At 38.9% G+C, this 25,439-nt stretch overlaps 1 protein-coding gene across 2 annotated transcripts in view; it reads left to right on the forward strand.

Annotated features, from left to right (window-relative positions):
- unc13c (unc-13 homolog C (C. elegans)) overlaps positions 1 to 25,439 on the forward strand; it is a 118,380-nt gene that overhangs the window by 35,420 nt on the left and 57,521 nt on the right. For both annotated transcript variants that reach the window (XM_030720552.1, XM_030720543.1), the window contains exons 10-16: positions 2,649 to 2,790; positions 5,605 to 5,774; positions 9,082 to 9,197; positions 9,403 to 9,566; positions 15,099 to 15,255; positions 15,683 to 15,751; positions 24,363 to 24,452. In XM_030720552.1, the coding sequence (XP_030576412.1) occupies positions 2,649 to 2,790; positions 5,605 to 5,774; positions 9,082 to 9,197; positions 9,403 to 9,566; positions 15,099 to 15,255; positions 15,683 to 15,751; positions 24,363 to 24,452 (908 nt within the window). The remainder of the gene's footprint in view (positions 1 to 2,648; positions 2,791 to 5,604; positions 5,775 to 9,081; positions 9,198 to 9,402; positions 9,567 to 15,098; positions 15,256 to 15,682; positions 15,752 to 24,362; positions 24,453 to 25,439) is intronic.

The following is a 25,439-nucleotide window of genomic DNA, read 5'->3' on the forward strand; positions in this document are numbered from 1 at the left end:
GGGGGTTAGGGGAATGAGGGTCAGGACTGAGGGGATGGATTATCAGTTCCTTGGGCTACATAATGGTACACTGAATATTTTATTGTTTTGGTGTCTTAAAGGCAAAATTAATATGTACCAATGTTTTCTTTTCCTTTGTTAATTGGCCCTCTGAGTGAGAGGAAACAAAACTCACCAGCTAAACTAAACATTTATATATTTACATTTAATTATGGCTATCTTTCCCTCTTTGATTATATAAACTCAGCTGTGTATTGTGTATCACTGTTTACAGTATCTTGTCTTTGTTGCAACACACACACACACACACAAACAAGACCAGCCCCCCCAAACAAACTATAAAGCCATAGGCATGAAACATAAAGAGCTGCTGTGCAAAAGTTGTAGCTGTAGGACTTGCTATTCTTTGCTGAAGATAGTTCTAGTCATGACTATGGTTGTATGTTTAGGTTTATATCATCCTGCAAAGTGAATCTGGGACACACACTATAATGTAATTGCTGGGTTTAAAGATTTGTTCCATGTACATTAACAGGCTTCTGAAAGAAGGTCAGAAAGTTATATTTGTAATGTGACCATGGACAGCAATCCATCTCTTAGGCAACTGTGCCAGGTCCAGCTCATTTATTGCCCACCTTGCATTTCTCACAGTGTCAATACAGCAGAGAGAAATAGCAACAGAGAGGGTGAGGTGACAAATGAAGATGTAGGGAAAAACAGGCAGAGGAAGAGCAGAAAAGGAGGAAAAAAGGAGTGAAAGAGATGTGACAAAGACCCATGGTTACCTTGGCCAATTTTCCGGAGGGATTATTGAATACTCCATTTTAGAATGTAGTCATTGAGTTGTTATTTATTTAGTCTATCAGTCATTAGATAAAAACAGACTGGTATTGACTCTGCAGGACAGACAGTGAGCGTGGGGTGCTCTGTATCTGCTGAATGTGCACAGCAAATTTGAACCTTTATCACCAATAAACTAATTTTACATTTGAAAGTGCTGAGCACCTCACTGTCAAACAAAGATGCAATAAAGATAAAGTGTATATTTTTTCTCCTTTATCCATATTTCTTAGATTATCTCATAACAATGTTATGAGATACTGTTTCTTATGAGGGAGATATGCAGCCAAATGTGTACTCAGTCTCCTCTGAGTCTGTTCTTCATGCTAAAAACACAGTTTATCTTCATGCTGCTGCATATGTCAAGCAGGCAGTATGGTAATGAGATAATCTTATTTCTCTATTAAAGAACCTGATAAAAATGAATTTGTTTTCAAGATGATTAAATACTCACCAAAGTTAGCAATCCTTTTAGTTATTTTTACTATTACACACGAGTGTGTATAAGAGGCAGTAATGCAGACTAGGTTGCACTGATTTTTTTTTTTTTTTGTATACTTAAATTTAAACCCACACAGATACATGTGATTCACAGACAGGATTCAATAGTTTTAAAAACAGATGCACTTACAGTATTTATGGGTTAAAATTTCTCTCTGGTTTATTCTGTTTAACACAGGGATATATTCAAAATGAAGCAAAATGCTGATTTTCACAGTTTTTTGCTTGTTAACTAATTTACTAAAACTGTTCAAATGAGGGTAGTGACACTCCCTTTTATGGCAATCTTCCCTCAGAAGGATTTGTGGAACATTTGTTATTATTTGGGAAATGTACAGAAGTAATTGTGCAAAACTTGAACAAGGAGAGTGGCGAATTTAAAACCCTCGTTATAACTTCTTCAAATCAAATATCTAGCCATTTCTGGGATTGACTTCTTATATAAAAAGGTGTGAGGGCAGAGGGTTTATTTGCCATTGGGTAGTTTTAACAAGTACTTTGTCTTAAGCATACATATGACCCCTTTACACTTATGTCACATATGTCTCAGACTTTTCCTTTACTACAGGATGCATTGAATTTTGAGTGCCCCTGGAGCAAGCATGCAGCCCATGGCTCCCCAAACCTCTGTTCTGCCCACCAATTCCTGTCAGCATTGAGCTGAAGGATATATGTGTACCCTGAATTATTTAGACTGTCACTTATGCATATTTAATGCTGCAGTGTCCTTTTTCCCTTTTATGGCATGGTGAAATACTACTGTCTCTCCTTCTCTGCGCCTTCCTCTGTGTGTGAATGTAAGATTCAGAATCAATGAGCTTCCTCTGAAACCAAGCAGTGGGCATAAACACAGAGGTGGAAACCTCATATAGTCTGGATGTAGGAAGGGATAATCCATAGACAACACATACAAAAAACAATGAATAATGGCTGTTGTCAAGGAACCAAAGAGCTGCTTTGTTGCACTGACTGTTGCAGGCTGAGGAAGGCAATACAAGTATTTTTTTAAGTACTGCACATTAGTTGAAATGTGAGAAATGTGCAGCTTTTCAGACAGACTCTGAAGCATGTCCTCAGTGCCTAAAAGACTTGCAGGAAAGAATGATATATTCTATATGCTCAATTAATCAATTGTTTTAGAAACACCATCTTAAATACAGTCTTGCTCAAGAGGCCATATTTAACCAATGTTATTTACACCAGACAGCATTTAGCAAGACAAGTAAAAGTTTCAAAACCATGTCATATTTGCAGTTTGTAGTACTTAAATGACCCTCCACTGATTTCCAGCTGTCTCCTGTCTCCAGTCATGAGTGCACAGGGTTTACAGGCCAAGGATAAAACGGGCTCCAGCGACCCTTATGTGACTGTCCAGGTGGGCAAGACCAAACGCAGGACGAAGACCATCTTTGGAAACCTGAACCCAGTCTGGGATGAGAAGTTTAACTTGTAAGTTCTCTCTATAAATTTGACCTCTGATTGACTAGATAATCCCGAGTAAGATTTAGAATGATCTGTTCAAGGGAAATCTTAAGACATCTTAACAAGCCCTCCTTTTTTTATTACTGACTCTTACTTAATAGCTCTGTTATAACATTTCATACACAGCTGCACCACAGGCATTCATTAAGAACTCAGGTCATGAAATGAAAGAAAATGAAAAGCTTTACTGCTTTAATTGTATGCGACATCATTTTTTTCCACTTTGCTGATCAAGCTTGTTGTGAAAGTAGTCTATTCTCATAGATCACATGAAGCAAATCTGGGATAGCCAGAGTCTTTACCTTAGCTGGCTTGGCTTAAAACCTCAAGCAGAGACAATAGGCATCAGAACAGTGGTTATCAACTTTGGCTGTTAACCCAGGTTTTCTTTCATATTCCATAAAAGATGACATGAGTACCATCACTTGAAACAGTGAACTCTTGTTCTGCCCAAAATCGACTGATAGCAGGCCACCTCCAATGGAACAGGAGCAGAGAGCATAAAAAGACATTATTACAGCAAAAAGCATCACTATTACTGCAAAAAAAAGAAAAATCCTGGCAAAAAATTCTTAATCATGTAACATTCTTTGTTTATATTTACCACTCAGTGTACCCTCAATGCCACTGTTTATTTTTAATGTATCTACTGCACATTAGAGTTTGCCCTGTGATAGACTGGGGGCCTGTCCATGATGTACCCTGCCTTTCACCCCATGAGGACCCTCGTGACCCTGAAATAGACAATTGTTTAAGAAAATGGGTGGAAATTAGAGCTTTAAAACTTGAATTGTTTAAACAGGATACTCAAAAAGGGCATTTCCTGTAGGTCTGACATAGTTCTATAATGACAGATAGTCATGTGGAAGTCAAAATGAAATGCATTTTGTTGTCATAAGTGTAGTCTTATTTCACCCCTATGCTCACCCCTCTTCCTCTAAATCAATTTTTTGTTTATATTCTTAATTATGGTCCCATAAATAAAAGTGTAGCTGTTATATCTGTAATCTGAAAATAAGCAGATTGTAATAAAAAGTTTAAACAAGCTTTCAGGAAACTACTTTGAACATTACTTTATTCCCAAATGAATAGCTTAAAAAATATGGATATCTGGATCCTTTATGAACCCTGTGGGAAGCTTGCCATCTTTACCTTAATAAACTTTTCTTTGGGGATCAGTACCAGGACTGAAAACAGTTAAATTTAAAAAGGAAAGTGTGCTTTTCACTTAGTAGCTGCAAAGCTTAAAATCAGTACTTGTCAGTAGTTTTTAGCTGTTGTGCTATGCCTCGAGCACCAGATAGATGGCTTCCTGCCTCAGAACAGTGAAGGTAATAACAGCAAAGGTATCTACGATACAGTTTTAGGTAAAACTGATTTGTAAATACTCATTATGCATTTAAAGGTCAACTATTTGGGCTATGTATTAAAACTAATAGAAAAATTATGTGGACCTATAATTTGACACAAGTATGGCCCCAGCCCACAGAGCTTCAGCAAACCATTATGCTTCTATTTTTTCCTTTTTTCTGTTTAACCGTGTGTAGATGGGGTACCATTAAAGTATCAGAGGGGGTTTGTGATGTTGAGTTCAAACAGAAAGAGCAGCTAATGGCTTTATTTTTTTCTTTTTTCTTTTTTCATTTATGCCAACTCTGAGTTTTCCAGCATTTTTTTTCCTGCTGTGTAAAGTCAAAATATTTTTTAATTCTTCTATGAGGACTGCTTAGTGTACAAGATATTAAAAATACTTTTGTAACTTCTTAGCATGTGTGTGTACTTGTGTCCTGCTGAGATTTTCTGAATATTTGTGTGTGTGTGTGTGTGTGTGTGTGTGTGTGTGTGTGTGTGTGTGTGTGTGTGTGTGTGTGTGTGTGTGTGTGTGTGTGTGTGTGTGTGTGTCAGAGACAAGGCTCCACACCTGTAATGAGACTCCAGTTGTGGCTTTAATAAAACTCTTTTCCATTACTACAGGGATGCAGATTAATCGAGCAATACATTACTGTGTACTTGGCAGAGAGCAAAGTCCCAGACTAGTGTGGCAGAGGCAGCAACTTCTTTCCCCAGAAAGGGATGAGTTAAAAAAAAAATACTGCAGAACTGTTTTATCTCTGGCCGTCACATACAAGATGTCATTAGAACAAAATGTAATCTCTGGGTTTTAATTCCAGAGAACAGTTTGACCCCAGAAGTGCTTTGGTTGACTCTGTTCTGTTTATCAGTGGCATTATTGTGACGCTTCTGGCAACTCCACATATGCAAGGAGGACCAAAAGTGATGGGTATTTTACACTGGAACTTATAACTCACAATTAAATAATCCCTGCTATGAATGCTTAACAGTGGTTCTGGTGAAATGTACAGCTCTTCTCTGATAATTTTAGCAGGCATTGGGAGAGAGAGTAAAAATAGAGATGCAAAATAAAGGTCATGCAATGTCTTGGGGTAAATATTCCTGCCAGGCAAAGAGCCCTTCTCCAGAATTATGGACATGCTAGGCATGCACACTCACTGAAACACAACTACTCACAAAAAACTAATATTCTTATTTGAGTCCAGGCAAGAATTGTTCTCCATATGCCATGTAGAGAAGACTCAAGAAGTATGCGTGTTTGAACTTATATTTATGCTTCAATTGTGCATTTGACTGCCCTTCTGCTCTGCTGAATACCCCAACCTGATGAGCTGTCACTGAATGTGCCATTGCTGCAATTGCTGTTTATGTTACTGTGATTTTTTTTTTTTTTTTTTGTAACTGACGTAATCTTCCTTTGACTTACAGTGAATGTCATAATGCTACCGACCGCATCAAGGTGCGTGTGTGGGATGAGGACGATGACATCAAATCACGGGTGAAGCAACATTTCAAGCGCGAGTCAGATGATTTCCTGGGCCAGACCATCATCGAGGTTCGCACTCTCAGTGGAGAGATGGATGTATGGTACAATCTAGGTATGTTACCCATTTAATCTTGCAATATTCTTATATTTGATTATGTGAAACAGTGATGGCAGTTTAAATTCAAATACCTTTTTGTGATATACTGGTATGTATTGCAGTTTTATGATAAAAAACATGAATATAATACCCAAGTTTTGATTTTTATTCATTTATCAGTGTCAGACTTTTAAAAGTTGAATATTGTCCAAGGACAAGTGCCCATACAGCAGCTTTACAAAACAGGAAAAAACAAGTAAAACAACAAAACAGAAATAACACTAAGTAAATAATTAAAATAAAGGCTGCACTCTTTAAGCTGCTTTGGCATAACTACCCTTGGTGCTTCCTCTACAAACCACTTTGCAACCCCTGCCCCGATTTCTCTTTCTCTTGTTTGTTTGACGCTCTCTGTTTCGTACATTAAGAGGGAAAGGTTTTTCTTGCTGCTGCTGTCCCTGTACACATGGACGAGCAAGGAGGTGTGCTCTTTCTGCCTTAGGCTTTCGAAGTGTGCACGTTGAAGGGCAGAGAGGGCTCAGAACAGAGCCATGTGCAGAATATAAACTACTACAGATGGAATAATAATTTTCTTTGACTAATGTGATCCTGACTGAAATTGAGTTTTGGATTTGGGATGGGTTTGAGGGGTATGCATATAGAGTCATTACCAAAAAATTATTCTGATGTTTTTTGCTTCCCAGGCAACCCTTATTATGATTATTGCATATATCACAAAGTTTACACACTACGAGTGCAATGCAGCAACATTTATCCTCCTTATATATTCCCCTATCATTTCCTGTTACTTTGTAACTGCTTTAACAGTTTGTGCTGATAACTGCATGGTGAGATACACTGTGGTTCAGTTGCGGCCACCATTACCTCTCATGTACCATGTCTTTCACTGTTTCTGCTCTCATATATCACTGGTTTCACAATTGTGCATGAGGCTGAATGGCAGCATAATGGGAGATCCCACTTTTGTTGAAGTATTACGACTGGCGGTTGCTGTCTTTGTTTGCCTCTCGAGCTAAAAGGAAGCAATTTGTGGTAATAGTGACCCCTGCCCACTGCTGCTGCTCTATGCCTTTTTAAATGTCCACAATGAATGTTTAAACAGGCCTTTGCTGGTGTGGGTGTCCACCCCTCCAGCTGTTCTCCTCTCTAAGCCTCTTCAGATCCTCTTCAATCTGGTCCTTCGCATTTGTGTCTGTGGCTTTGTGATGTTATTATTTTTTACTTGTCTGTCTCTTGAGCAACTAACTGAAGAGGGAAATTTCACTGATTTGACACAGAACAGCTGAATTGTATATGAGAGCACAGAGGGGCCCCAGTTAAATGTCTGTAAAGAACCCCCACAGCTGTAGAGTCATTAGCTATCAGACCTGTCAGCGTGCAATCCAGCGTTTCTGTTGGTCCTGTGTGTTTCACTAAATGTGTATGTGGAGAGCAGGGTGACAAATAAAAGGAAAACACAGCATGACTCATCATGTAAGTGGGAAACATGCTTAGCATTAATTCTATAAGTTTGCTGGAATGATGTATGATTCTCTCACATGGTGGGGCGATAAATTTAATAAATCCTTCTATAGGTGTTTAGCTGGGTTGATATGTGTTAACTGCAAAGGACAAAGCGTCGAGTTATTTTCATGCTCATCAAACCATTGAGTGACCCTTTGTGACCTACGGATGAGGCTGCCTGTCTCCCTGGAAGAGATTACTGCCATGAGGAAAGAAATATTTCATCTTGGGATAAAGGTGATCACCTCCTAACAACTTTGTATTGATTTTTAGTGACCCTTCTTTCTAAGGTGAAAAATAAACCCAAACCATGCCAGCAAATTACTACCCAGTCTCCTTACTGTATGGGTCAAGTTTTCAGGTTTTTATTTTTATTTGTCACATGTTTTCTTTGTGTGTTGATATTTGCTAGTGGAGAATTACATCTGCTGAAACTGCACAGGTATTTTCATGGGTATTAAGTCATTCATGTTATACAGTGCATGGTGCTGTGTCATTAATGACTTTCATCATTCACATTTTCTGTGTCAGATTATGTCAAAGATGTTTTTTGATGCTTTAGAGTGCTGTGAAAAACTATTTGCCGCCTTCCTTATTTCTTATTTTTTGAATCAAGAAATCACTTAAACGGAACCTGAGTGATAAAGTGAAGTAGATTAAAAGATCTCCAAAAAAAAAAAAAAAAAAAGGTTACAGAGTAATTTCTAAGGCTTTGGGACTCCAGTGAACCACGGTGAGAGCCATTATCCGCAAATGGAGAAAACCTGGAACAGTGGTGAACCTTCCCATTCAAAATTACTCCAAGGGTGGGCGCCTGGGTGGCTTAGTGGTGAAGCCGGCGACCACATACATATGCCGCGTTGCGGTGCGGGCGGCGTGGGTTTGCGTCCCGGCCTGTCGCCAATTTACCCGCGTGTCTTCCCCTGTATCTTTCCCCCATTTCCTGTCTCTCTCCACTACTAGCAAAAGCTGCTGTGGCCAAAAATGCAAAAAAAAAAAGAATAAATAAATAAAAAAATTACTCCAAGAGAGCATCGATGATTCATCCAGGAGGTCACAAAGGAACCCAGAACAGAATCTAAAGACGTGCAGACCTCATTTCTCTCAGTTCAGTTCAGAGTTCATGGTTTAACAATAATTAGGTTTGGGGGGCATTTACTTTTTCACACAGAGCCAGGTAGGTTTGGATAGCTTTTTTCCATTAATAAATGAAGTCATCATTGAAAAACTATGTTTTGTATTTACTCAGGCTATCTTTGTCTAATATTAAAAAATGTTTGATGATCTGAAACTTATAAGTATGTCAAATATGGGCAAATACTTTTTCACAGCACTGTACATTTCTTTCTTGTACTGTGGTCAAGGATGGATTTAAAAGTGGTGGACATTATTGAATTTGATGTTCCTTTTCTGAGCAAGAGCACTTCTTACAGGCTCGTCTCTCTCTCTCTCTCTCACTTTTTTTTTTTTTTTTTACTGGGTGCAATAAAACTTGTAGAGATTAATGTGTTTTAGGTCTTTAACTTGTTTCACCATCTGCTATTGTGAGGAAAAAATTGTCAAAATCAATGGCCCGCAATTTAGAAAGCTGTGCAGAGAAAGAAAAACAAATTGCCAGCCCATTCTAGTCATTCTGGGGCATGGAAACTGCACTGCATCACCCAAAATCAAGAAAATGGAAATTGTACTGTGTTTTTGGATAGAATTAAAATTGTGAACAAATATTGTAAGCTATTTTTCTGATACAGTAATTTCAAGTTATTTTGAGTGACTAATCCATCTTGGTAATGTTTTACAGATAAAAGAACTGACAAATCTGCAGTATCTGGTGCCATCAGACTCAAGATCAGTGTGGAAATGAAAGGGGAAGAGAACGTGGTTCCTCCTCATGGCCAGTACACCTGTTTACACGAGGTAATCGGCATTCGGTACTAGGAAAAAATGGTTGCCACTCTAATCTAGTCAGCATCGTCAGAGGGCTAAGCATCATATTTGCAAAGATATTTACAGCTATGATTAGGGTTTTCATCAGCTGGCATCCACCACACAAAGGAATTCTCATGACACTGTGCTCCGTCACCCTAACCTGTTCCTGTCTTATCTCTTGTGGCACTCACAGAATCTTTTCCACTACCTGACCGAGACGAAGAACGGCGGGGTGGTGAAGATCCCGCAGGTGAAAGGGGAAGAGGCGTGGAAGGTCTACTTTGACGATGTGTCTCAGGAGATAGTGGATGAGTTTGCTATGAGATACGGAGTGGAATCCATCTATCAGGCTATGACGTTAGTACCACCCTGATCTATGGCCTTTTACCTCAACAATCTGTCAGTGTCTCATTTACCAGAGTGGAAGCAGAGGAGGAGATGAGAGAAGGAGAACTGAAGGAGAACAGGAGTAGTAAAGATGTCTCCTCAGCAGAATCAGAGCTTGGAGAACTATCGGGCTCCCAAGTTTGATTGATTAATTGTTGGTCTCATGGAAAAAAACTCCTAACCTGCCTTGGTTACATTGAGCATGGGCACACAAACAGCCTCATTATCCTCCTTGCTTGTCTCTCTGATCCTCTGTGACCCTTTCTATCTATAAATGTCTATCTCTTTGTTTCCATCATGCCCCCCACCCAACCCCAAACACATTCGCATGCAACCGCACCACTTGAAGCATTAAAACCTTTAAATATTGATCAAGGTCATGCAGTGGCATTTGACACTGTGCAGTGTAAAAATAATAACACTTTAGAAGTCTGCACCATGCATGTACCCATCATCGAGTTCTCTAGTAGCCACTTAAGATTTAATTTTTTGTCTTTGCACAGCAGATACTAAGAGCCATATTTACTTAATCCTCTAAGCCTCAGCCCAGATGCACTATTTTACATTTCCAAGTGTATTTTTTATGTAGCCCTGCTGAAGGGATTTCTGTTATTCTAAAATATTTGTGTTTATTTTGCCATCTTATTAAACCTCTTACTTTTACAGTGTCATATAAACTGTGTCCACCGAGAAGTCAGTATTTATAGCTTGTGTCCACTGTTACCGAGAGGAAACAGTTGTTGCTCCATGTGACATTCATTAAGCTGGTCAGGAACTACTGCAATGACATTCCTAGGAAAAATAATAATTTGATCTGAGCTGTATTTAAGGTTGAATTCTCTGTTTTTATAGTATATAGATGGCTCTTTTGGTGTCTTTTTTACAAGCTACATTATCTCATGTGAGTATGTTTAAGCTATCTCCTGGTGGGGTACGTGCCAGTGTTTGAGACTGCTCTGCAAGTACGGTCTAAAATATTCTTACATTTTATCATACAAACATCATATGAAAAAAAGGCTTCTTCAGTTCACCTCTCATCTGAAGAGATGAGAGGTGAACCATCTTCAAGAAACTTAAAGAAGTCCAGTCACCTTTTTTCAAACTCCAGAGAGTACTGTGACCTGGATGACTGAGAACCTACACAGATGACTCAAAAATTTGTTTATTCAGTTTTTGTGCCTTTATAAAGTGTTATAGGTGCATAAATACTACAAATTGGTCATTTTAGCCAGTTGGTCACTGGACAACATGATAACATCATAATATCTGAGATAGATGAGAACCTTTCTGGTCCGTGATGTATCTGTTTGCCAAGTTTGGTTGCTCAGCTCTTGTACTTGTACTTGTACTAAGACAAGTGCTTTTCTAAGGTACATTTACGCTACAAATGGGTAATTTCAGCTGTTGGTACATGGTTGCTAGGGAACATGATGATGTCATAATTAAAGTTTTGTGAAAACAAATTAAAAGTTGTTGTCCCGAATTGGTAATGCAATGTTTTTATAAGGGGCTATACGTGCATAGATGCTACAAATGAGTCTTTTTAGGCCACTGGTAGGTAGTTGTTAGACATTATGATCATGTCATAATAATTGATATAGATAAAAATCTTCAGGGGCCTAAGACGTACCTGTGGACCAAGTTTGGTTCGTCAGCTCTTGATCGTGAAGAAACAGACAGACAGAGATTTTGTATGTTTTAGTAAAATAACTCCTTTTTGTGGGATTTAATTAACATCATGCATTAATATTTGGTTAATTTACGTACACATCTTGAATGCGATTTAAAAATATTTTTCAATATATCACATTGGCAGCTAAACACAGAAAATAAAGCAACTTTTACCATTAGAAATTCAAACTCAGATGGCTTTGAGAAATAAGTAGATAAAGATTGTAGCATGCATTATATCAGTTGTTGCCCATGGTTTGCTAATGACTTCTTCTGCACTAATTCACTTACTAATAATGAGTCATTGATTACCTCTGCAGTCTGATCACATTGTGATTTCAGTCTGAGCTGTTTGAAAAGTACCACCAAACTGCACCTTTTAAGCTCTGCTCCCCCTGCACTTGTTGGGCAGTCCCAATAGCTTACTATGTAATTAGCTGCTGCCTAACTAAATCAGACCCTAATTACTCACAGATTGTTGGCAAATTGAATGGAAGGCTCAGGTCATATTTGCACTTTAAAGTTTGAAGATTTGGCCATGTGGATTCCTGAGATGAAGCAAAATTGATCATTATTTTTAATAATTTAAAAATTTAAGCCTAAAAATCATTTGCTTGAAATTTGTTAATGTGGTAACATGGCAGGCAGTGTTCTTATAATGTATATCTTGAAATTGTGTAGAAAAATAGGCAACATGTATTCCCTCAGCATGCTTGTCCTGTACACTTTTGATTTAGATTTTTTCCCACTGAGCTCTGAGTGCGTTTGATTCTCCCACCACCTACTCTCCTAGTCACCATGATTGAACCCTGCGGACCTATTTATCTATAGTCCTACCTGCCCTGTACCGCAAACATGTCATTGATTTTCTTTTTAATCTTGTAAAGCTGGTTTTACTTGTTTACACAATATTTAGTATTACAAATATCCTTCAGTTGTGGTCATATAATATCCACACAAGACAGGGGTGCAGCTGCTACAACAACAGCCCAAATGTAGCACAAGTATTGTTGACATGTTGGATCATATTGGTGCTGGAAAGTGATGGAGAGTCACGAGCTGACATGTTGTTGATTCACTGTGACAGTGCACTGCAACATATGAGGGATTGCCAAGTTATTAAAGTGCAGCATTAAGTGGCCTTATTACCTGCTTTATCAGGAGGAGTTAATGCTTCAGGCTTGAACCTTGTTTAACCATAGTGTGTTTCTCATATCAGCGTTCGTTATGTTTCATCAGGAATTTATGAAAGGCCGTACCTTTCCGTTTTTGTCATCATTGAACCTTGACTCCCAGTCACTCCTGACATCATGACTGCATAAATCACAGCAGCTGTGAAGGCTCACGTTCCCTCCGGTGCCCTTTAGAGCAACTCCCGGCATACCCCACCTTCATTTTTGTTTTTCTTCATTGCACTCAATCACCACTCCCCCAGCCCCCATCTCTCTGTCCGCATCTCTCATAATCTTTTATTCATTTTTCCTAGCTATCTGAAACCATTAAATGATATGTGAGCGTGTAGTACATCTCATCTGCTGGTAAAAACCAAAGCAGGGTAACTTTAGGGGAGGCAATGTCTTCCCTGTTGAAAGTGGGCTCAAGAGATCCAACTCTAAAAGCACCACGGGAATTCAGCGGATGCCATCATCACTCTCTTTGCATCATTCATTTTGCTCTCCTAACCCCAAGTGCTCCTGGGTAATTTGGAGGCTGAAAGCAGAGTAATTAAATAGGCCTCCCAATGAGAACATGTTTGTGTTTTTGTGTGTGTGTGTGTGTGTGTCTCCACTCCACAAAGGAGGAGGAGAGGGAGTAAATCTGCTACCGTTACTCCACATAACTCTGTGGAAGTGATGACTCACTGAGCAAGATGTTCAAAATGTCTGTCTTCAATCTCAACACTCAACATTCAACTTTGCAGTACTAATGGACATGCTCAAATTGTCATACACAGATTTGGAAGAAGCATTCGAATCCTGTTAAAGTACTAATACCACCCTGTGAAAATACTCCACTAAAAGTAAAAACCTTGCATTCAGAACTTAAGTAACAGTATGTATGTCATTTTTACTATTCTGTATCATATTTTTGCATTCATATCAGTGCTGCATTAATGTGCATGTTGCATTTTGCTGCTATAAGCATTTAAGGTTGAGCTCATTTTCATATTACTGGGTACAGCAGTACATTACAGTATATCTTATAAGATCATCATGTGTTTACAGCATTACTGTGCTTTTCACAAGCTCCAAAAACAACAACAAAAACAGCCCTGATTTAAACTCTGACTTAAATATTTTCTCAATCCATAAAAGGAACACATAATCCTTCAAATGATCAAGATCATAATTTGGTGACACATAAAATTATAATCTTCATGCTAACTAGTAACTAAAGCTGTAAGACAAATGAACAAAGTACAGTATTTGCCTCAGTAGTAGTGGCGTTAAAAAGGGTTGAATACTACCTCATTGTCATCTGGAACAGGTTCCAGCCTCCCTGTGAACCTGTGTAGAATAAGTGGTTGAGACTGTAAAAACTGTCCAATGCATCAAGATCTTTGTTTGCTGAGGGTCACGCCTGAGGCTGAAAAGGAAGCTCAGGTCTACATGGTTTTGAAAGGCATTAAAGTAAATGTACAGATTATTGCACCTATTAATTTTATATGTGGTAAGCTATCCAGAATAACAACATCCTGCTGCATTATGATATAAGATGCACTCCAAATGGCTTGTGGAGCAGCAGGATGAAGTGTTAAAAGGAGCATATGCTCTTCACTCAGGCAGAGATCCCTGCTCAAACCAGGCCTCTCAGGCTCCACCACTTAATTACTGCTGGGTAGCACTGCTCAGATGTGTGTGCAGAGAAAGGGCAAGTTCATGCCAAATCCAATGTGGCATGTGCCTCTGTTACTGTGTGCAGAATAAAAGTCACAGAATCAAAAATGGAGCTAGAGAGATTAGAAAAGGAAACAAGAGGATGTCAGGTTAGCAGAGGTAAAAAAAAAAAAACATATTAATTTCCACCCCACACACACACCCTACCCCCCTCCCTCAATGGAGAGATGACTTTCATTTCAAAGCACCTTCTAGTACTAAGATCTAGTTTTTACTAGGCTGATTCCAATTGTGTGCTGGGGTCTATCTCTGTCATTATGTTAGAGAATTAAAAATACAGGTTTGATGGTTCTCAGTAAAATTTACACATTTCATTTCTCCTCCTTTGGATATGATTGCATCTCAGCCCCCCAGAACGTCCCTAGATTTACTATTAAACCTATATGCACCATCTATTACTTTGCAGCCTTATGTCGTTAACAGCATAGGTTATACAGCTCAGTCTGATTTATGACATAATTTTCTATAGATACTCATTCAAGACACATTTTACTGCATGAACAGGGCAGTGGTCTACTTATGCACTAACTCTTCCAACAGAAGTAATTGTTTGGAACATTAAAATATATTCTCCCTTCAGTCATCAGAAGCTGAAAGAGGATTAGGAAATGCTCTACTGCAGTATCTCTTCTCACCTTCCTTTTTTTATTGTGGTTACTGCAGTGTAAAGTAATTGATAGAAGCAGTGGACAGGGTATTTTTCAGCCTTTTTTCACACCTTTGTAACTTGTGTATGTATATATGTATTTTCTCAGCACTGAGTAAGGGCATGTTGAGCTCTTGATGCATCTCTCTGAAATTGTCCAGTTGATGTGGGATCTTAAATTGTACTTTTTCATGTGATTGTTTTATGTTCCTTTGTGAAGAAATTATGCCTTTTTTCCCTTTGTCTCCCACTTGTTGTAGGATAATAGCTGTTTATTCTCCTCTGCAGGCATTTCTCTTGTCTTTCCGCCAAATACATGTGTCCTGGGGTGCCAGCAGTGATGAGCAACCTGCTTGCTAATATCAATGCCTACTTTGCCCATCCCACTACCACCACCACAACCACCGCCTCTGCTTCAGACCGATTTGCTGCCTCTAACTTTGGGGTAAGTGCACCTATTATATTCTTGTTGTCTGACTTCATAGTGTAATATAGTGTTAATAAGAAATGTGATTTCTCTTGGCAACAGTTAGACTTTTTCTTTTTTTTACAAGCTGATATTGAACTGTTATTTTTTTAATAATTCTTATTTGTCTAAGGTAAGTTTGGTACAAAATCAGCAACATCTGAAAAGTGTACTGGTGCTGTCCTTTAGAACATTAAGAAGTTAATGTTGTAAGGCACCATATAATATTTTTAGCCAGCAAGCTGACTCTGGCAATATAGCAAAATCACAAAATTTTGTTCCAGCAAATAAAACTGAATCAGTAGAGGCAAAGCTATGCTCCACACCACGCAGTGTTATAAATTTGTAGGCACAATACTTTGGATGTGACACTCTGAACTGAATTATACAATTCTGATCCTGACAGAGGGAGAAATTTGTGAAATTACTGGACCAGCTCCATAACTCGTTGAGGATCGACCTCTCTAAATATCGGGTATGTATTAAACTTTTACTACTGTGTGTGTCTGTGTCAAATCATGTTTATGTGACATCTGCTGCTACCAACGAAAAGATGATGTTGTCATGTTTGACAGTTTAATGTCCAGTGGTTTTACATATGTACATACACACTGTGCCTTGCTATTACTGGGTTGGACCCTTTTGCCTTCAGAATTGCCTTTATTCTTCACTGCATAGATTCAACAAGGTGCTGGAATCATTCATCAGGGATTTTGGTGCATATTGATGTGATAGCATCACATAGTTGCTGCTGATTTGTCAACTGCTCATCCATGATCTGAATTTCCCAAAGGTGCTCTATTGGATTGAGATCTGGTGACTGTGGAGGCCATTTGAGAATAGTGCACTCATTGCCATGTTCACAAAATCAGGTTGAGATGATTTAATTCTTGTGACATGGGACGTTATTCTGCTGGAAGCAGCCATCAGAAGAAGGGATGGACGTAGTTAACAACAATGCTCGGCTGTGGTGTTTAAATGATGCTTGTTTGTATTAAGGGGTCCAACATGTGCAAGGAATCCTTCACACCATTACACCAACACTAGCAGCTTAAACCATTGATTCAGTGAAGGATGGATTCACACTTTCATGTTGTTAATGCCAAATACTGTACCTACCATGAGAAGATACCAGTAGATCAGCAGTTTCTGAAATACTCAGACCAACTCATCTGGCACCAACAACCACATCATGCTCAGTCACATAAATCACTCATTCTGTTGCTCAGTTTAAACTTCAGCAGGTGGTCTCATCCATGTCTACATGCCTAAATGCACTGAGTTTCTGCCATGTGATTGGGTGATTAGATATTTACATTAACTAGCAGTTGCACAGGTATGTCTAATGAAGTTGCCAGTGATTGTATTTGCTGCATGGTAATATGTGCCTCTTGTCTAATACACTGTAGTAACATTTCAAATTTTTTCACAAAAATGGTGCTTGTGTTAAAGAAATAAATAAGTCCTGTTTTTCAAGAGTTTGCTGTGGTGAAATGGTTAGTGGAGTATTACCGGTATATGGTAGGCTTACCAACCCAGAGTGTGGGTCTGGGAAGGTTAGCTGACCCCACACCACTCACAAAACATGCTGTTTATACAGAAGCACAGTGGATGACAGGGGGCGGTGAGAGATACATAAACTGTAGGTGTTAAACAGAGACAAAAGGTAAAACATCAAGGGTCTGGAAGAGAGCCTTGGGATGGCAAGATCAAAGACTTAAGACATACACGGGTAAAATAAAGGGGTAGTATGGTTGAAGGTTGAAACACTCCGGCGGGTAGACAACTCCCAAGGACTGTGACTAAGAACAAGAGAATAGTAACTCTGTCTCAATATTCATCACTTGACATTTAGTTTTCTATGTTTCCTGTTGACGTGTAAGATAGTCCCAGCACCCACTGCATCACAATCTAGGTGAAATCACCTCTGTTTTTATCACACTCTCTTTTTACTCTCTAGCATGGAACAGTTACACTTTTTTGTTAATGTCGAATATATCCAGATTCTCTTTTTGTCTTGGGTGCAGTTCCTTCTCACATGACTCTTAATGCCAAGTTTAAAGGTGTTAAATATACTAAATATCAGGGATTAAGATGAGATAAATGTCATAGCAGATGTTGTGATGCCATGCCGAAGATGACATTTGATAATGTCACATATCCCAAGTGAATGTTCCTTATTATTTACAAGAAGTGGCGAGCTAAAAAGTACGATGTATGTAAAATGGCCTCAGAGTTTTTGCAGTTTTCAGCAGCCACTGGTGTACCCAGGCACACAAACATCAGTAATCAGCCCACAATGTCAAGAGGCCATTCATCAACTCAAAAATAGTGCTCCTCTTAGTCCAATAAATAGACCCTGTAAAGAGGGTCCAGCACTCTGGTGGCACATGGACATCCTGAAAAATATCTGTAAAGTGGGCTGTTAGCTCCATTTTTCTACCTGGAGACTATAATCTACAGACTAATTTGAATTTATTGTTACTATTATAAAGAACAAAGATGTTTCATAAGCGCTACATCCTAAAGTGGGCTCTTAATTAATGAGGCAATCATGCCTTGTTCCTTATTCCTTTGATGGTTCAGCTGCAGGATCCAGAGTCAGAAACTTCTTCATTAAATTAACTGTACGTAGTTTAGCAGCAAAGGACGGCAAATTGATAGCTACTTTGCAGAGAAGAAGAAACTGCTAATTGTGTTTTCAAAAAGGACAGTCAGATTGCCTTGCTAGCAATTAAGGTTAAAATTATCTGTGCAAGCTATCTCAGTCCATTCAAGGGCACTTTGTGTATGTTATCAGTTTTATTAATACCATGGTGCAGAGATACAGTATAGATTCAGATCTATAGCATAGGGGTCCTAGTGTTGAATTGTTCTGTATGGTCTCGTGAAATGTGTTTCTAATATTTTGTTGACCCTCCCTGTTACATACATGTTTGGAAATATCATTTCACCATATGAGCTCAGTCGAGGTCACAGCCTGTATACTGTATGATATTGGTTCATACATCAGGGTCATTTGCTTGGTGATTATACATCAGGCAGCCTCTTTTTGTGATTGATTGTCCTATTTTGTGATTGCTTGATTGCCCTGCTTTATGTAAAATTTGCTGGTTGTTATAGCCATACCATGAATATGTGCGATGTAAACTGCTCTCACCATTATGCATTATGACACATGCATTTATGTCTTCAATAGCACGTTGTCTTGCGTCTGTTTTTTGTTCAGTGCTAGATACAATGTACTGACTTATTTGTGCAACAAATTAAAGTAGAAAATATACCGTGCATAAATTACATACCTGCAAAAAAACAATATTTATTATAATGTTTTGTGCACCCCAAATTACCAACCAGTACATAAGTAAAAAAAGAAAAAGAGACACATCGTTAACCAAATTCAGAATATACAATAACACATTACAATCATACATATCTCATAGATTTAACAAACCCATTACTAAGTTCATTCTTAGCATCTGGTGAATTAGGAGCTCTAAAACAGAGAATTTCAGAAATGCTGCTGATCCAGTTTATTTCTAAAACCTCCTTATTATCAGATGCAAAAAATGTAGCCAGAAAATGATAGCTAGATTCACATATATTTTGTCTGTGATGATTCTCCAGTTGTTCCGTGCTGCCACGACTGTCTTATTTTTATCTTTTATTTTCAGTCACATTTATGGCTGTGAGGATATCGGATTTGTATATGTAGATGTTCACGTACATGTAGATTTGCTCAGATCCAGACACAGAGTGCAAACACATATTGTATTTTTTTCTCTCCCTCTTTTTCTGTCTGTCTCTTTACCACATGCACACAAACCGACTTTACTGCCATGCACACATAGGTATGCGCCTGAGATTCCACACTTCTCCCCAGCTGGTGGCAGGACACAGTGAACTGTAGCTGAAAGATGACCCACTCACCTTTAATGTAACACAAAAGGCAAGGTGTCGTTAAGTGGGTGATTGCTTTAGTTCCCCTGTTCTTTGCCACAGCCGTCAGTGTGAAGCCACATGTGATTACAGGGAAACACCCCAAAAGCAGTGGTGTGTCCATGAATGGGAGACGGAGAATGAAGCTGCAAATAGTGAGGGAGGGATTGTGAGGATTTGGAAACAGAAGTGGATGAAACAAGCAGAGAGGGATTTGGACAAAGAGGGAGACATTTGGAAGAAATGAAATGGATTTGGAAAGAGTGGAGGGGAATAACAGATGATGAATGAAAAGCATGGGTGGTCAAAAGAGAAGGAGAGAAAGTTAAGTGTAGGAGAGATGGCCCCTTTTATTTTCAGATGGCCTGGTTGTCTGGCAGTGACACGTTCACTGAGAGAAGTCACAGAATATCGCACTGGCTTCACCTGCCAGCGCTGCCCTGCTGCTCTCTTGTCAAACCTGCCACAGACCAGTGGTTCATGCACACACATATCCACATCCACACACAGTTTTTACCTTCTCTTTCATTCTCTCACTTTCTGAAGCCATCCCACAGAGCTCGCCTGCCACTATTGGACAGTAATAAGATTCAGATCTGGCTTCTCCACCCGCTCACAGTATGGATTTCCCGATAATGACATTCTGAGGGAGATTGAGTTTGCTTTTGTAAAACAGAGGACTTGAATCAGCAGAGAGGGAGCCTGGTTGCAGCTGCCACTCTACATTTTGCTACATTTGCGTTTCTTCCCTTTCAACTTTAGTCTAACACTCCTCATACATGGTGACACCTTGTATGGCTGGTCTGTCCCATCTGGGATTTCACTGGGATTCACTGGGTCGCACATAAAATCTCAGTATTCAGAGCACGCTGTTGGCTGATTTTTGGGCAGTTTTATGTAAAGTGATATTTGTTCAGTTAGAACCGTTGGGAGCCGTGTGCTACAGTCTTAAAATGAAATTCTGTACATTATCAATTAATGCAATCGACTGTTTTTTGCTTTCTGCTTCCTAAATGAGTGAAAAAGTATAATAGTGTACCTGTAGCTTTCCAAACCAGTATTATGTCATCTTTAATAACACTGTCTTGTTTATGGATCTGATATGAACAAAAAAATTAGACTTAAGAGATAATACCAACAAGATTTTGCTAAGGTACTGACATTCATTCCCAAAAATAACCCAAGCATTTAGCTTCTGTCATTCTCATATAGCAGTCACGTATAATTTCAAAGCTTGCAGAGCAAATGTTCAGAGAACAAAAGCTATGCCCGCGATGCTGCACGTATTTAGGGTAATCTTGTTCTTTCCGGAGCAGAACCTGCTTAATCCAGAGTCAGCCCTTTGAAATTTATGGCGGAAAGTGTAAAAATCCAAGCAGAAGAAAAGAGCTAGTGTCACCTTTCACAGAGTGCAGAAGATAAGAAACTTCTTTGCCAACTGTGATTGAAAACAACGAAATGTATTTACTGAAAGGGCACAGAACTAAGTAAAAGTGTGCATCTCCTAAAGTGGAATGAAAGAGATACTGGCGTTCAGTGTTCATAACCTTGGCTGTATTTAATGTACAGAAGGGGCTTAGAAGTGCTTTCTTCTATTTTCTGCTGCTCATCCAGAGGTGGGTCACAGTGGCAGCAGACTAAACAAGTTAGTCCAGACGCCCCCTTCAGCAGCATTTCAGCTCGTCCTTGGGATGTTTAAGGCATTTTCAGGTCAGATGAGAAATATAGATCCATCAATATGCTCTGGTTTTACTTGGGGTCTCTTATCAATTTGACATGCTCAGAAAAAAGAACATTTTCTGTATATTACGGCATAAACCTCTGTCTAGTTGAAAGAGCAAAACAACTGACACAATTTTCAAAATCTAAACTGTTTGTGCAGTATTTATACCTTATAGTGTTAGACATATAGATGTGGAGTCACAGAACACATGCTTTCACTAAAGCTGGTCATAGTGCATGGTTTCCAGTTCAAAGTTCCTGTGGTAGTTTGTGTTCCAGCACTCATCAGTGCATAACTGCTTTTGATCTCTTTTTCCACTCAATTACCTGGACTCGCTCCATTTGTTACCTGGTATTTGACCAGCTATTTCACAGTCTGGCCAAAATAAACATGTGAAAGGTTAGTTCAGATTTTTTTTTTTTTAAAGTGGGATTTGTATGAGGTAATTGTCCAAAGTCAGTGCATTACGTAAAGTAAATGGCGTCTGGCAGGTCACCAGTTTAGAAAAGTAGAAAGGAGGAAGCAACATGCTGCTGTGACAGCCGCAAAATGTTCTTTAGCCAACAAAGAAAAGACACACTTATTAAAACAAAGTGTAAGTGTATAGTATATATAAAATATTCTAACATTAATTAGTTCTTTTTGACAGGGAACAACAGCCATTATAACCCTCTTTGCTCAGTCTTTTAGTTTGCTTTTAGTTACTGTGTTACCTTGGTGTAAATGGTTAATTAGGATCCAAACATGATAACACAAACTACCTAGCTTCCATCTTTCTGTCTGCTTCTCCAAACTGTGAGGCTGGTGACCACCATCTGTTGAAGGGAATACACTATACCACCAATCCAAACTAATCCTTTAAACCAGTCAACCATGCTGACCGGTAAAAAGTATCAACACACAGAATTATTACCTAAATAACTGCAACAATGAATCTCTACAGTGTATTGTTTACAGCATTAAAGCTGAAACTGTAAAATGTTAAAGTTGTCAATGATTTGTTTGCTCTGACTTTTTATGTGTTAAGCAGTTAGTTCTTTGGAATTTTCCACTCATCGTCGGCGCCGGCCCAACCTAATTTTCATCGCACACTAGAACAAAGAACTAAAAGCTCATCAGCATCGCTCACTCCTCATCTCATCTTATAATGGATTTTCTGTCATCTTTGGAAGGCACTGTTCATGTCTCTCCTTTTGGAGCAGAGATGGATGCTTAGACTTTTAGTATATTCGTCTGCTTGTGGACAATAAATCTCTCTTCTCCTTTCTTTTCACTGTGTGTTTCTGCTGATGAGCTCTGGATTTGAGCATGAGTGTGAGCTAGAGAAAGTTCCTTACACCACTTTGCTCCCGTTAGAAACACCTGAAGTTAAGAGTAGCATTTCTACAGGCACAGTGCACTTGAACAGTAAGAAATGAGCAGTTTTTTTTGTTTTTTTTTAGCAAGTCCGCAGGTGAAAAATTATTTTATGTTTGAGAGAGGCTACAATTTAACATCTTGTACTTTGTAATTCTAGTTGACCAGTGCGTGCCTTTTTAAGCTGTTTAATCTAGCCCGCTTTTTGCATAAATCCCCTTGCTTTACACAGGTTTAGTCAGTAGTAAAGTCCTTTTTTGTGAAGACTTGCCATCTGCATTCAAAGCTGGTTGTCAGATGTCAAATTAGATTGCTAGCTGAAGTCATAATATTTGAATGTAGATGTTACTTTCTCTGCAGCAGCTAAAATGAATGTCAACAAGTACTTGATTTTCCTTGACATTCAACACCATAATTACACACCTATATTACATTTTTAAGTCGAGGAATCCACTGCTGGATTTAACATGCTTAAACTGTGCAGTAAATGCCACGTGAAAGAGTCATTTAATTTTATATAACTAAGCAATGGATCAGACCTCCATTATCACTGAAAGGCAGAATGGCAATAGTGAAAATTGAACATTTTTTGAGCGCAGCTTAAGCTCTTTCTGAGGTGATTTTCTTCTCATATCGAGAGCTGTTATTGCCTATTTTGTAAAAGTAAGAAAACATAGATTACGTTAAATGTTGACTGAGGAATTCATCAGCCTTAGTGGATTACCTTTATTTTTCAAAATTGCTTTATAGACACAAAATCCTATTGCAGTCTTTTAGTTTCACTCTTTAAATTCATGTACCATCACGTAACGACTAGAACACATACTTAGCTGCTGCTGTGGCACAGTCATCTCAGTGCAAATACGCACGACAACATTCCAGGCTGTGGTGACACTGTAGTATAGAGCAATTGTTTCGTAGGGACAAATGGTTTCACTTGTGTTTGAAGGCTACATAGTATACGAGGAAAAAAGCAGGAAAAGGAAGTGACTGATTGCAGTGTATTTTCCCTATAACTCTAAAAAAGAAGTCCCTTGGCAACTGGATAAATTTCATTTTGAAATGTAAACTGAACACAATCTTTCATCTAGAGAGACACGATAAAACCCTCAAACAACTGTATTGTTCATATAAAAGGCAGCGACACAAACAGCGTTTTATCTGAAGAAGAAACAGCCCCCACTGATTCTCTTCTTTCTTTTTTTTCCCACTTCAGCAGCCAAATATAGTATACGTGATCCACATTTGCTTATGCAAAATGTGTGTCAAGCTTGTTTGCCTGTTGACAGCTTTGTTTATTGGGGGCTACACTTTCACCGCTAAAATTGACTTTTCCTGTTAATCACAGGTCTAAGAAGTCTACTGTAATGTCTCGGTACACTGCTGCCTGTCTGTGAAGCATTAACAGGTCATATACAAATTTTTTTTCTCTTGGATAGAGACCCGTTTCTGAGTTGTGTTTAACATAGAAAAAACTCAATTGTCTATTTTGTGTATTCTTGGATACCCAATAAAACTCTGCACGCTGCGCACGTCGTTAAGATGTCAGAAGAGTTTTACCTCTGCTGATCGGCTCGCATTAAAAAAAAACAAAAAAAAAAACCTTGCCTGTGCTTGTGCTGTCAAGCCTACAGGTGCAGTTAAGATTTGGCTCTATTTCCTGAATCTCCCATGTGCATTTATTGACAGGGAAGAGGACAGATGGAAAACAAGCAAAATTTTATTAGAGCACTGAGAGAGTAGGAGAAGTAGGATAATGTATGGGGCAGTGATGCCTTTCCTCTGAGCTGTCAGGGCTTTATATGCTCTCCGTCACGGTGCTTTGCACTGCCTGATGACTTCATGGCCCTGAAATAGAGGTTTTCATCAGCAGAGACCTCCCTTGTCCACTAAACGATTAGACAGACAGTCATTTCGTTATGATTGCTGGGCATTGCACTGTAATCAATTTTAATATTTTGGCCTAAACGATATGACGTGGTAGGTGGAGGTGTGTGACGTTACAAGGCTGCTATCAACAAGATGTCCTCTTTCCTTATGCCATTTTTCTCTCTCTGTTTTACACCAGGATAATTTCCCTGCTGGAAACCCAGAGCGTCTCCAAGATCTGAAGTCCACTGTTGATCTGCTGACCAGCATCACGTTCTTCAGGATGAAGGTGCGTTTTTGTGTGCGACAGTGAAGGTGGACAGTTTGAAGGGCGACAAGGGAGCACGAGCACATTATTTAAGAGAAAATTGAAGGAGACATAAACTTGTAATAAATGATGATGGAGCACTATTGTATGTAACCTTTGTATACCACTGAAATACTTTAAAGTTTTCACCTTCTATCACAGAAATGCTGTGCCCTTGACTGAGTGGCACCGTCATCATGTCATGTCCATTAAGTCTTCCAAATATTTTGTTACAAAAATAAATCCAGATAAATTTGTGAAATGAGTCCAAAATCATCATTCCTGAAAACCCTTTCTTTGACCCTTAAAAAAACCCAAAGCATTTATTGTTCCCCAATCACATGCTTGCAGGCTAATACAGTGGAGTTGTGCTGGACTGCATTCATCAATAAACAACTATGTTTGTTTCCTCTACCTCCCTCACCCCCAAGAGTATACTGGCTTGTCTCCTGCTATATGAAAAGCACGGCTCCATCCGACGTTCTTTGTGGGAGTGGGGTTGTAGCGCTGGCGCACTGAGGCATAGCTAAGATGGCAGCTGTGAGCAAAGGAATGAAAACTGTCACTTTAAGTTACCAAAGCTTTCATTCTGTGCCATAACCATGCTGAGCTTCACTGTGTATACAGTATGCACTGCTGCTCACGCAGTGGAGCCCCTGTGTTAGTATGTGATACACTGCACATGTACCTAAATGCTAGTTCAGTCACATGTCAAGTACTACTGTATATATAATACATGGAGTAAGTTGCCCTATTTTACATAAGGAAGGGATAAAATGGTATGACTATTTTAGAAAAAAAATTAATAATGATGCAGATATTGCAGATTGCACTGACTTGTGTTGCTAGCATTACATTTACTAACTGGGTGATTTTTTTTTTTTTTATGTTGAAGAAACTGCTCACAGACTTAAAGTATACACAAACATACTTCCTGGATTTTAATAATTTGTATTTATTTGTGTGTGT

The sequence above is a fragment of the Archocentrus centrarchus genome, chromosome 3, assembly GCF_007364275.1.
Source record: "Archocentrus centrarchus isolate MPI-CPG fArcCen1 chromosome 3, fArcCen1, whole genome shotgun sequence".
Taxonomy (NCBI): domain Eukaryota; kingdom Metazoa; phylum Chordata; class Actinopteri; order Cichliformes; family Cichlidae; genus Archocentrus; species Archocentrus centrarchus.